At 40.5% G+C, this 13,869-nt stretch overlaps 1 protein-coding gene across 1 annotated transcript in view; it reads left to right on the top strand.

Annotated features, from left to right (window-relative positions):
* PTPRG (protein tyrosine phosphatase receptor type G) overlaps positions 1 to 13,869 on the top strand; it is a 400,490-nt gene that overhangs the window by 250,342 nt on the left and 136,279 nt on the right. Inside the window, exon 5 of the mRNA XM_032698957.1 lies at positions 10,961 to 11,056. Coding sequence (XP_032554848.1) covers positions 10,961 to 11,056 — 96 coding nt within the window. The remainder of the gene's footprint in view (positions 1 to 10,960; positions 11,057 to 13,869) is intronic.

Genomic DNA, 13,869 nt, shown 5'->3' with positions numbered 1-13,869 from the left:
CAGCCAAGAGAGGCGAAAGTACCAGTAACATGTACCATGGTGTGGTTTCATGTGGCAGGTGGTACCTCCCCACCCACCACAGCCCAGCCCTGGCTCTCCACACTGTGTAATGGGGAGAGGCTGCACCATTTTTAGTGTTTCCAGTTTCCATTCGTGGTTGCCAGCACAATGCAAGTGTCTGGGGCTGGTGGTGACAGCAGTGGCTTGAGCAAGAATTAGATTGGTTGGGCCCCTCTGGAGCCAGAGACACCGAGAGACTGGAGAAAAGCCAACGGCTGCCATACTGAGAACCAGAACTTCTCTGGTGTCCTTTACCCAGGTGAATTGTGCAAATGTGAGGTGCTGAGGCAGAAGAGGTGCTTTCAGGGAATACACAGGTGTAAGCCAGAGTGGAAATGTGACTCTTGGGCTTGAGAATCGTTTCTATTATTAAGATGCAGAGTCGAGGGAAACTGGTGCAGGGCCTGGCTGAGCAGGGACACAACTGGGCGTGCCTCCCCCTGGGAGTGTGTACTGAAAGCTGTACTGAACCACAGCCTGTGAAATTTGGACTCAAATGCTGATCTGGTGGTACTGGTGTGTTAATCTGGACCCAGAATAGTTCAACGTACTTTTCTTTCAATATCAACGGGCCTGTAAGAAATTGGAAGTGTTACAGCTGAGAGGTTGTTTTAATCATATTATATAAGGTGATGCCACAAGAGAACAGCAGAGTCAGATGCACCAGGGGACTCTCAACATGGCATCTGCAGAGAGGTATGAGTGTGGGAGGGGCTGAGAATCAGAGTTGTGTTTCTGTTTCATAGGCATGGAAGAATAACTTTGACATTTAGCAAAGGACCATTACAAAATGTGTTTGCAGATGTGACAGTTTTAACTTTAAAAGACTACAGAATTTGTAACACTTTTACCTTTCCATCAATTTTACTGCTTGCCTCAATATTTTACTTCTTGCTGTGCTGTAGTTCTTTCTGATTTGTTAGTATAAATACAGAATCGTGTCCTAAACACACTGGTGCCATTAAGGTGGTGTATTTCTGTGTGCATGTGTCTGTATAAGAGGTCACTAAGACGAGAAGTTTACAAATTTCTTAACACTGCACTTCAGATGTGTGCAGACTTCACTTTCTTCTCGTAAAACAGTCAGAGGATAAGGGTAAAGAAACCTAGAAAATTAGAAACAGAATATAGAGGTATTACGTATAAGGTTTTCCAAGAGACTGGGGAATTTGGGTAGGCAGCCCATGGTGGGGAGGGATTTCAATTTGAGGTATTTTCAGGAGATCCTGAGTTTTAGAAAGGATATAGTGTACTCAGTCCTTGCATATTAAACCCTTTTGAGAATTTTGAAGTAAAACACCGATATTAAGCAACTGCATTAGAAAAATCCTTCTCATGTTCAAACGGGATGGCTGTGGCAGAACTACTGCTGTCCCTTCCTCCAGGAATCTGCAAATAGCTGCTGAGACCTCTGATGCTGAGTGCCCTGCTTGCTCTACCTTTGGCATTATGGTGCAGCCTGAGATAGATGTGTATTCTGCAAAATATGGGAAAGCCCATATTATTTTTACCCTCCAAGTACGCTCTTGTAATGGACTGGTTCTGCTGTAACTGTCCATATACTTCACAGTTCATAAATAAAAATAACTCTGGAAGTGTACAACCTGAAGGATTTCACATCTCCTCAGAGATAGGAATGGCCTTTTGCCCAGCAAAATGCTGCTGAAAACGTGCCCCATCTGCTGCATAACTTTGAATCCAGAGATGCGATGAAACTGTAAATACCTCAAAATTTGTTCTGAGGCATTTGGAAGTTCATGGAAGACCTTACCTTCTCCCTTTAAAAAAAGAAAGGAAAAAAAAAAGAAAGAAAAAAAAAAGAAAGAAAGAAAAAACATCAACAACAGTGGAAAAAACCACACACAGAACATTTTGAATTCCACAGTACAAAAAGAATAATTTGCGCTAAGATATGAACTCTCAGAGGAATGAATACTTGTGTTAGTGCATCTTTAAAGTGAACAGGATATGAAATTGTATTAATCACACATGCTAGGAAAAGTGTGCTTTTGTAGGGTTTACTCTTCAAGTGCAGCTCCTTTCTTTTCCCTGAAGAGCACTGGAGTGTGTTTGGTAGGAAATCCCAGTTCTCTACATTCTAGCAGCACTTCTTGATGTTTGAAAATGTAAATGGATGCTTGAAAGATGAGCTGAAGTATGGACAGTTTGGGTATTTTGAAGTTTAAAACTCTTCAGTAGTGTAGTTCTCCTTGCAGAAAGGCCACGGGAAACAGATGAAGACGACATCTGAAACAGCCACTTTTGGGTGGAGTTCAGAGCTATTCTGTTCATACAGTTAGTCCATCCGGCTTGTTTTAGTTGCTGTGTCATTTGGTGCTTAGCCGCTTTCTAAATTGCCCGTTTCAGATTTTCAACCATGCCAGCAGCTAAGTATTGCCTCTAATTTTTCCATTTGGACAGCCTTAGAAAGCCAAGTTTGTCTCAGCATTGCGTGTTTCCGCTGTCTTACTTGGAATATGCCACCATTAGACAAAGCCACTGTGGGTGAGACTCAGAACTACTCAATGAATAAACCAAGAAGTCTCTGGCAGAGTCAGAGTCTGGTAGAGGAGCTAAAGACCAGTGAAAGACGCCAGGTGACCTCCCAGAGCCTGGGAAGGTGCCCTCGCGCGTGCAGAGCAGCGCCTTGCAGTAATTGTCTGCACTGAACTCCTGCGACATCAACTCTCTCATGGAACAGTTTGGATTGGAAGGGACCTCAAAGATCATCTAGTACCAAATCCCCTGCCGTGGGCAGGGACACCTTCCACTAGATCAGGTTGCCCACAGTCCCGTCCAACCTGGCCTTGAACACTTCAGGGATGAAGCACAAAGAGCTTCTCATGACGTCTTCTTATGTCAGTTATGAGCTGGTTAGAAGTTGGTACTGGTATTAAGGAGGCAACATACTGTCTCCATGAGGTACCTGTGTGACTATTCTTATTGCAATATCAAGCAAATGGACCCAAAATTGTGGGTTTTTTCCAACAGCACTCCAAATGGTACTTCATTTCCCATATTTTTCAACTGTGTGTCACTCTTTCCATTTATTTGTTTTTTCATGTTTTTCTTCATGAAACATCTAGTTAGGGAGGGATGGACAATGACCATTTAGTTTATATGAGGAAACAAGGCCCAGAAATGGGCAGTGATCAATGCAAGATAGCAGAAACTCTCTAGTAGTCTTTGCAGTTCAAGGACTAGTAGGTTTCAACTTCTCAAGTCAACAAAAGACTTGATTTGCTACCTCTACCCAAAAATCAGAATACTGAACTATTTATCTCTCCTTTGGTTTTATCAGCTTCTTAATCTTTTCAGGAGGGAAAGAGCTTTGCATTTTCAAGATTTTTCTCACAGGCCTGAAGGCAACAACCATGGTGATTTTAAAATTGCAGTGAAGATTCTCCTGGAGTCACATCATTCAGTTCCTTGGACTTTAACTGAAATACCATATGTCAGGAACCCTCTTATAGAGAGGTACAAATGAGCAACACTGTGTGGTGCAATCCTTTATCCTTTTTTTATTTTTACCTCCTTCTCTCCTTGGATCTCTTCCATCCCTTGGACATGTGGTTCACATCCCTTTTACAAGCTAACTGAGCACCCTATTGTACACTTACCACCCACGTTTCCAGAAAAAGAGCCTCCTAAATTTGTGTGTCTAACAAGATGCTGTGATGTATCTGGATACACAGGTATAATTACCACAGGATGGAGATATTTTAAACATTCTTAGAAGATGAGAAGGAAAGGTTCAAAAAAGCCTCCTGCTCATTATGCTTCCGTTCTTGTTTACATCTTGGTATTAAAGTGTTAGTGTTATAATTTCCTGTGTTTGGAAAGAGGTCAAATGTGAAACAACACTTGTAACACGGAGGAGGATCAGAAAGAAGAGGCACTGCATTGGGAGGTAATAACCACAGCTCCATAATTCAGGGGTCTTGTGTGTTGTGAAAGAGAAGACTTACTGCAGATTTTTTGTTGGTTTTGAATGATTTATAACATTTTACTTGTGGCGGAGTGTTGCAATCTATGTTGTCATGGAAATTCTATTGAATTTATGGTTCCATTTATCCAAAACGATTTTCCAGACTTCATTTCATGGTGAATCATATGGCTGTTACTTGGAGTACAAAGCAATTGCAAGAAAGTTTCATGTTAAGGAAAGCATAAACACTGACACCGTTATTTTCATATTACAGAAATACAAATGAATGCAACATGCAGCTTTTTAGCATCAAATCTGCCTTCGTTGTGTAATGACTCACTGAGTACACATGAGATGAATTTTCTTGTTTGGGATGGGAGCAGGCCTAAGGGGTATTTATTTCTGGCAGTAGAAATCAGGGAAGTTTCTGGCTTGCCAATGCCCTTTTCTCTTAACATTCAGGACTTAACACTCAAGATACTGAGTGATATGGCCACAACCCAACAATGCACTGAAGCGCAGGGCGATGCTGTGAGCACCGTGTTTCCTCTCTGTTCCTACTGAGCTGTCACTGGACCACTCACAGGTTTAAATGCTGTTCAGACTTAGGGGCAGAACCTGCCACAACTGTCAGCTTTCAGGTTGAATATGACTATGAAATTGCTTAGTCTCAATTTATAACATAGATACACCTACTGTGTTGTTTGCAGACGACAAAGCAAGAATTAAAGCTTACTATTAAAAAAGATGAAAGGGAAATTTACCATACTTCTAAGGGATCATCTAAATTGAGTTAAGTTCTGGTATTTCACTTCCATGATCTTTGCTCTTCCTGTTGTTTCAGCTCCTTTCATTTTTTTCAGCCTAGCATTGTATTCATTATCAAGTTGCGATTACATTAGGGCAAAGTCCCTGTCTGACTCTTTGTTTTGCAATTTTACCCAGCACACTTTTAGGCACTGTAAAATACTAAGTTATGACATTCAGAATACATCTCTGTACCTGCCTAACTATAGTTAAAAATTCACTGATGAATAATAGACTAGGCAGGAAAAACATGCCATTATCTGTTCGTGTTCAACTTTATCTTTTCAAAAGAATGCAATATACTCTGTGTTATTACATCAGGCTCTAGTAGGAGAACTGGAAAACATCACGATTCGCTCTTCCCTCCGCCTTTTCTAAGCAGATTTTGAATATGTTATAAATGATAAGTTTCATGGTTTTTTTAAAGAGAATATAATGAGAAGTCAAACATCAGATTTTATTGCCCCAGTGTACATCTCACACTCCAGTAAACACACAGACTGCAGGACAGTTATTCTGAATTTTTAGTGCTGCAGTGAAGATTACATTATGTCTGTAGAAAATTTTTATTCCAGCCAAATGGATCACATCATCCAGTTCACTGGAAATCTATGCACATATTTAAAGCAGAAGTAAGTTACATACGAGCTTTCAATTAAGAAAAATCATGTATGATTCATAATCTTAGCACAGAATTTATTGTTGTGTGAGAGGATTTAAATCCAGTTGTAAAAACGGCTGAGAATAATTTATTCTTACAATGTAAGCAGCAAAGGCACTGATTAAGAATTAGTATATTCAGTGCTTAACTCCATCGTTTAAAGCAAACATTTCAAAATTTTTGGTTCACCACTCTGCAGGGATTTGCAGTCTACCTGCAATGCCTGGGTGTTCTGCTCTTCTGAAAATACTCGCAGTCTCTAAAGCAGTACATAATAAACCACGTCGCTGTTGCCTCTGCGTCTTGCTGCCTGATTCATCAAAAAATTGGCTGGCCTCTAAAACCTTTTATTTTTTTTATGCTTTTTTACCATGCTTCAAATTGCATGCTAGTCCTTGGATTGCTGGAAGGAAACGAGCGGAAAGCTAATTCCGATGATCTTTTCCCTTGCACCAGAATTCCTGATACTATTGAATATTCTGTACTCCACATCTGTGACAGCACAATGAGCCTTTGTTCATTTTTTAATCTAAAGAGAAATCTGCTGTAGGAGGTTGCACAGGGTGATAGCAGCCCAATTTAAAAGTCTCAATTATTTATTTTTAAAATACTTGGCATCTGTCTATGGAAAATGTACTTGCTTGGTTTCCAGTCTCTTAGAATGGCTTTGAACTCACTCACATCTTCTGGGATCTATCAAACGCTCATTGTGGCTTTTCTCTCATAAGTGCTGAATGAGTTTGGCCATGATAGTCTGTATTGGATGTAAACTTTGTGTCTTTGTAGTGGGGTAATGAGAGCAAAGAGATGTCATGCATGGGAATGGTGATTTCTGTCTGGATGTGTGTCGTGCCAAGCAGAGGAGGAGCAACTGAGCAGAGAGATGGAGCCTTTTATTTGTGAGTTGGTGGCGGGAGGAAGCCATTCACTGGAAGCAGGCTCAGGTTTTGCAAGCCAGTGACATTTCATAATGAGGGTTTAGTCATTCAGAGGTAATTGTACTTAATAAAATCAAAACTAGTCTCTGGTGGGCAGTATTTCTCAGTAATACACACCCACATTTTGGACAGCCTGTCCTTACAACATCAGCGTGGTGGCAGCCCAGTTCGGCATTAAAATCTAAGCACAGAGCAGGGCCCGACATTTTGCCAAGTCTGGGGAACACCAGATTTCTGTAGAGGCTGGAAGAACACAGTTGAAGAAAGGTGTTTCTGCAGAGAATAGATTGTCCTGGGGAGGAGGGGGTTGCCTGCCCCCAGGTCATAGTGCAGGGTAGGAGTTTGGAGGCAAAGACTCTCCAGGCTGGAGAATTACCCACGTGTATGTGGTGTATTCACTTGTGTGTTGTGAGCTGGAAATAGGCCTGGAGTGCTTGGAAATTGTAATGGTTGGGCACTGGATTTTCCTGGAAAGCAGATACTAGAAAACATGACATGTTTTCTTAGGGTGACTGGCAATTATCTCCTGAGTTATGGCTTTCTCTCTAATCCTCTGTTTTAAGGCACTTGTAACAGTCTGAAGATTTGGCCCTCAGTAAGGTTTTTTTCCAAGGCTTAATCTGTGCTGTACAGCAAATCTCTCTCAAGTTTGAAAACAATTCTTTTATAGTGTGAAGAGTGTCAAAGCATGAAGTTTTTCCATTAAAAGCAAACTCTTGCTCTCTCCCTGCCTTGGTAAAGCTCTGTAGCTGCAGTAGTTGATAGCATTTTAGGATGGAGAGTCTTCCTGCAAGAAAAGTGCCTTGGGATGGTTTGTCTCAGCTTAGTTTTATCAAAATACTGAAAATTTCTAGTTGCTTGGACACTACATGGTTTTTATAATAGATCTTTACAAGGTACATACTAGCACACCGCTGTGTTGCACATCCGAGATTGAGGAAGCCCATGTAAGCCTTTCCCAGCCTTGGTTATAGTGGGGATAGATGTGAAAGTCTTATAAATCTCATATATTGTGCCACAGAGGACAGGATCCTTGTGCCCTCTGGGACCTGTGCCACAGGGAAGGCTGTTTGGATGTGTGGAACAGAGTATTCTGACTGCAGACAGGTAGTGTCACATTATAGAAACTGTGAAGGGTATTTCAGGCTTTCCCATTACTGTGGGATTCTCACAACCTCTAAATTTTTTTATTTTTTTTTAGTTTTGGGAAATAGAAGCTATTGCGAAATCACATGCAAAAATGTACAGAAATTATGGTTTGTGGTGCTGAAATCAGGCAGGGCCACAATTCAGGCTGGGTGTGCAAGCCTGGATGATGCTCCATTCTGCATTTTGCAAATAGCAAATCATAATAGGATCCAAATTTTCTTTAGCTTTTTTTTTCTTTCTGTTGCATTCTGTGCTATGGCTTTGTATGTCCCAGGCAGAGACAGTAGAAGTCATTTATATGCAAAGTACAGCATATATTGTATATACTAATTGTATAATAAGGAGTAATAATGAAAATTTTCTAGCATGTTTAGGCCACTTAACTATGCAGTGAAATTAATTTTACAGTTAACTGTCTTATTCCCGCTTTGTACATAAAGAACGTTATCCCACCCATAGAAAATATTAAATTAACTATCTGCTGATAAATGTATTCAATATTATGTATATTATGTATAAAGGAACAAAAATACATTTGATACATTTGCATTTTATTGTAAATTGGGGAAAACAGATGAGACTGTATTATGGAAGAGAACAATATGTGATCACATAATTAGAAAATTGTCATAATACTAATGCTCAGCAGTGTCCAGGTGTGGTTTAATGAGCAGCCTGAACTGTGAGGCTTTGAGGGTGAAACTTTGCTGTCTTTTTTACATTTGCTTTGCAGTGTATGCGTGTGTAATAATAATAGCAATTCCTCAGAGACTCTACTCCTAAAATGTTCCTTCTAGCTGTATGAACACATAAGGAAGCTACTGTATGACAGATGACGATAATTTTTCATACAAGACAGTTCCCCTTGACGTGATGAATGCAGAGAGAGGAACCACGCTCTCTGGAAAAACACCAGGGAGCAGTGGTAAAATGTTCCAATGTGTATGGTAATCAAGGCAGAGTGTGGTTCTTGATTGGTCTGTGAGATTGCACTGCTGAGACGAGGGATCTGAATAAAGCACTATTTTTTACCAAAGCCCTTTGCACTGCTATCCAAAAGTGTATTGTAAAAATTAATTTCCTTAAAATGCCGTGAGCAAAATTGATCCAAAATGATTTTGGCATATGCCGAACTCACTCAGTGATGCTTTTCTTCATAAACTCCTGTGAGGACTATATAGTGAAGTGTTTTATGTAAGGTATACATAATTTTAGACTTTATTTTAAACAGGAGTAAAATGTAATTTATGTTTTCTCAGCTTTGATCTGTGCTGGCTAAACTGAAGTTTAAGCAGCTCTACCTGAAACAAATTGTTTCTAATTTCTGCATCAATGAATGGCTGTACCTTGATCTGCATTTGTTCAAAGCATGAGTTGTCGGAATCTAGAGGTACCACCAGCTTTGTGAAATATCACCAGCATCTCTGTGTGTGCTGTGAGAACTCTGGAAATAAGAAGGCCAAAATAGGGGAAGAAAATTGCTTTCAAATTTTATGAAGCTAGTGTGAGTGCAAATTTTTTTCTGTTTTTTTTTTTTCTTTTTTTTTCTGTGGGCCATTTGGAGTGTGCTCTTACTTCATCCTCCTACTGAAAAAAGTACCTCTACCTCTGAAGGCTCTGATCTTCATCTTGGCTTTCTCCCTATATAATGATGTTTTATTATCTGTATGATACTGGCAAAGCACCTATCCATTACAGGCAATATATCCTGTCAGAAGCCTGGGAATCGGTAAATGTGAGTAGGAATATATCTGAGCAAGATAAAAGGGTATACTCTCATCTGGCATATACAAAATATGGAAAAAATACTTGCATTTGTGGATACAATAGGATTTGTCATGCAACTCTATCTTGGAAAAACCCAAACTAGTGTTTGAGTCCAGCAGAGTATTTTCCTGCAGAAGGACTTGCAGGAGGGAATGATGGTCAGACTGGCAGTGTGTTGGGATGCACGGACAGTCTCAGCTAGACCTTCTTCTCCCTTAAACTGTGGGCTGTGTGGGTGTCTCCTATCACCTAGTAATGCTGTGAAAAGGTTGGGTAACAGGGGATGGGCAGCAGAGAAGCAGGAGTGAGTGCACAGGGTTCAGGCAAGGGGCCAGTGGCAGAGAAGCCTGGTGGGTCCATTCCCGTTTCGTAACCAGAAACAGATTTTATTTTTTGCTGGCATCAGTGTGCACGAGGGAGCCTACACATCAGCCAGCCAGCACTGGTCTGGATCGTGAAATCCATGCAGGAGGTTCCCTGCATAGCCCCAGGAGCAACTGCTGCAAAGTCCAGTTCGTGTGCTTGGCTGTCACCATCAGGCACGTGGTTTTCATTTGTATTGTGTAGGGCACACATATAACAAACATTACCAATACTGAATTTGTCCTGTGACTGTACACACCTGCGTGGTGTAATGTTGAGAAGGGAGCATTGCGTGGTTTGGATGTAAACCAGATCCTTTGGAGCAAGTCATGGCTGATACAGATGGACTAACACTAGGGGTTTCTCTGGGAATGGAGGGGTTGAACAGCTACTGAAGAAGCAGCAATGTTTGGATGGCTGGCAGAAGTGGGAGTTCAGCTACTGTGGGAAGTGAAACAAGAATCATACAAGAAATTAAGAGCAGGACCACCCATGGGCCTCTGTAGATTGCCCTTATTCATGACAAGTGTGTGTATTGGAGTGGGATTGTTCACCAGCAAGAGTGTATGGAGGAAACTGTTTCTTGTTTCTCTATTTGTGTAACTCCAGCATTTTCTAGTTTGGGGTAATCATTGTTCTCACCCTCTTTTACTTGGGGTTTGTCTAATTATTAATATTTATTATTCATCTGAAAATGACATCAAAACGTCTGGGTTTGTCTCGTACTTCTTGCAGAGTACTAACGCTTTGGAAATAAAAGTTATGAAAGTTAACTGAAGACAGGGAAAAGTCTGACCCTAACTGGTAGACCAGAATATCAGAAGCTCATAAAAATGCATTGCTACAGAGACAGACTTTTATCTTACAAATTGCTTTAGGAGTAACGGAATAACTCTAAATGTTGAAATCCTTTTCAAAATTCTCTATGGTTTCTGAGATAAATATGTTTAGCACATTTAACAGAGCAGGAGATGAGCCTGCAATGGGCAAAGAAATGAAGAGATGCTGGCAGAAAGCACAAAGTTTACCATCTAAACAGACTGACCATTCTGTTTATCCTTGGGTTTGGTATTAAAATGCATTGCATTGACTCTGTTCCCTGCTTACTGTCCCAGTAGAGCAGTCATGCTATTAATCAAGATGCTGGTTAAACAGCATTGTTCAGTAGAATTCCTTTATCTCAGGTTCATAACACTGGCTTTACATACAATGTGTGTGCATCACCTCATTTGAAAACTGTATGAATCAACACTAATGTGATTTTGTTGTTGGTTTTAATTTTTACAGATGCAGATTTACTTCTACAATCCCGATGACTTTGACAGTTTTGGAACAGCAGTTCTAGAAAACAGGGTAGTAGGAGCCATGGCTGTGTTTTTTCAAGTAAGTTTAAACAAAGGCTATATCCATAAACCAAAGTGTTCACCGAGTACTGTTTAATTCATTGAATTGTTTCAAGCTTAATGGATGCATCTGTTTTCTTGTTCCCACCTGTCTAAGTGAAAGATATTTCATATTGTCTATGTGTGATTTAAAATGTAAATAAGTATATTTAAAAACATAATGAAAAATTTTGCATGAATTGTTCTGATTTTATAGCTGCTGTACAGATGCAGATTGGAGAACACATTTATCATGGAACTTCCTTCACTGCTTAAGCACATTGCTGCAGTTCCTGGAATACTAACAAACCAACACCAACTGGTTCTGTTTAGGGAAAACTTAAAATTCAAACATAGCTGGAGAGAAAATTAATCAATAAGTTTCATCAATCTTATCTGTAGCAGCTTCTTCTAAATTGTCATAGTAACAAGTTCTTGAACAGACCAGGTTTCCAAATGAGTGAATTTATGCGTCCGCTTTTTTAAGATGCATCCTGAGAGTGGGGCTGCTGGGGGAGCTCATTTGTGGTTCAAAATGCTCCAGAACTGTGGTGTGGGGCAGGGACTGCTGCTTGCCATGGCTGGCATGTGAGCCATGTGACAGTGCTGTTGAGCAGGGTGAACTTTTTGTCACGTTGCATCAGAAAAAGGGTTTTTACCTTTCTGACTCGAGGGTGAATTGAATGGAGGGAGGTGGAGCCACTCCATTCCACCAGGCTGTCACAGGCAGAGAAGTGGCTAATGAAGATTTGAAATATCTTAAGGTCTTGCTTTTCAAAAGAGAGAAAAGGAGGGAGGGAAGAGCAAGAGAAAATGCTGATTCTCTGTGAGGTTTCACACTAGTTTTTACTGAGGAAGAAAGTGATCTTGCTGTTATCTTTGTGAAGCCAGATAAAAAGGAATATGCAAGTACCCATATGTAAATACCTCCCTTTTTCTTATGATGTTAGAGTGACAAGCCTGACTCTGCTGCTCAAATTAAGTAAGGTTGTCTTTTTCCATGTCACTGATTTTGATCAAATGCTTTGATAAGGAGAAAAGGACAGATCCTTGTATTGCATAAATTGCTGTAACTCTGCTGACATCAGGCTAGTGGAAGGAGGCATGTTAAATTCATCACTGTTGGATTCTGAGCACTCCTGTGGCATTTCTTGTTAGGGCAAAGTTGGTGGAGATGCGATAATTTGCAGTGGCATAGCATGATGATTCCCCAGATTTCTTAATCTTGATGTGATATGGGAAGCTTTGGGCAAATTGAATTTGGCCATATGAGACAAAAGTTTAGAAACAGAACAGCCAAGGGCTGGTTTGTACCACAGTGAAGAGCTGTGGGTTATGTGTGTGTGCTATGTCAGGAGCCTGTGTTGTACCATGGTGTGCAACACGTGTTGTGGCATCATCTGTCTGGAATTTAATTGCTAAATTACCCTGATGTGCTTCACATCAGCCATGTGAAGCCCTGCCCCATGTCACACCATTGCCTAGTCTGTATGTGACATTTATTCCCTAAATCCTGGTTTTAGAGGATCTTAAAATTGTAGTGGGACTGTGTTTTGTATTCCCCACCTGCAAAGCCAGGTGCTGCACTTACTGCAAGTCCCGCTTTGCACAATTCCAAGGGAGCCATTAAACTCACTAAAAATAACTTAAAATAATCTGTAATGCTGTTAAAAAACCCATCTTTGATTGTAAGAGACCTCAGGCTCTTCAAGACCACAATTGAGTGTTCCGGTCCCTTCAGGGAAGCAGAAATCTATACTTCTCATCATTTCCAGCCCTGCAGGCTGCAGGACATGAGGCTGTAAAGTCTGGATGATGGTACAGCTGGGCTCCTCTGCTCCAGGAGCCATGAAATCTGAAACCATTACTGATAAACAGTCTCTGATCTTTTCTAGAGAGTGGGGCTAAGGTAATTCTTTGGCAAAGTGACCCAGGGACAACCTGTTTTGCGGCAGAAAGGAAATGGGGTTATTTTTTTTGGTTTTTTTTGGTATTTATTTTTTTTTTTTTTTGCCTTTGGGTTGAAATGAGAAATCAGTGCTGTGCAGTTAAACTTGTGAGTGTATCAGGTTTTCCTTCTGGGTAGCTTTCCTCCAAGACAGAGAACAGTCAAGGAAGATTTGTAGAGCCCAGAGTCCCCAGTCTGGAAGGGCATGTGCTAAATTCTGGCCTGTGTAAGTAAACATCAAGATGACAACTACTGTTTTGGTCATCATGAGGGTTTTCCAGAGTTTGTCCTGTAGAGCCTGAGTTGTTGTACATAGGATTATCAATGGGTGATGATAATCCTTTGCAGATCTGTACTTTTTTTGACTAAGGTGCTGCTTTAGCTCCCTCAACTGTGTATTGTGTGCTGGAGCTGGTGATCCACAACTTGGAAGAACCTTTTTATTCAGAAATACTTGGTGTTCCCTGAGCCTTGCTCCCCAGGGCTCCACGTGGATAAGCATACCATGGCTAGTATTCCATGCAGCAAATTTAAAGCTGTCTTTTAAAACTAATTCTTAGTGACTTTTGAATGAAATGTCCCTAAGATGTCCATGGTCACATTTTGATTGGCAGTTTAGATTACTCAAGTACTAATTTTATAGCTTTCAGTTTTCCAGAGCTGTAGTCCCATCTCAAACTCATTTACCTAGAACTTAGCTGTAAAAAAATTGTGGCAAGAGAGGTCATACTGTTTTTTACAAATGCATTAGAAAACTGAATCATGCCTGCTTTCCTATGTAAATATTTTAACATCAATTACTGGATAGATTTGCCATTAAGTGAAGACTTGGATTTTTGCTAATGCAGTAATGCTGTGTTGGAATG

Source organism: Chiroxiphia lanceolata, chromosome 11, assembly GCF_009829145.1.
Source record: "Chiroxiphia lanceolata isolate bChiLan1 chromosome 11, bChiLan1.pri, whole genome shotgun sequence".
Lineage (NCBI taxonomy): Eukaryota > Metazoa > Chordata > Aves > Passeriformes > Pipridae > Chiroxiphia > Chiroxiphia lanceolata.
The sequence above is the reverse complement of the archived record's forward strand: the minus strand, read 5'-3'. Positions and strand labels throughout refer to the sequence as shown.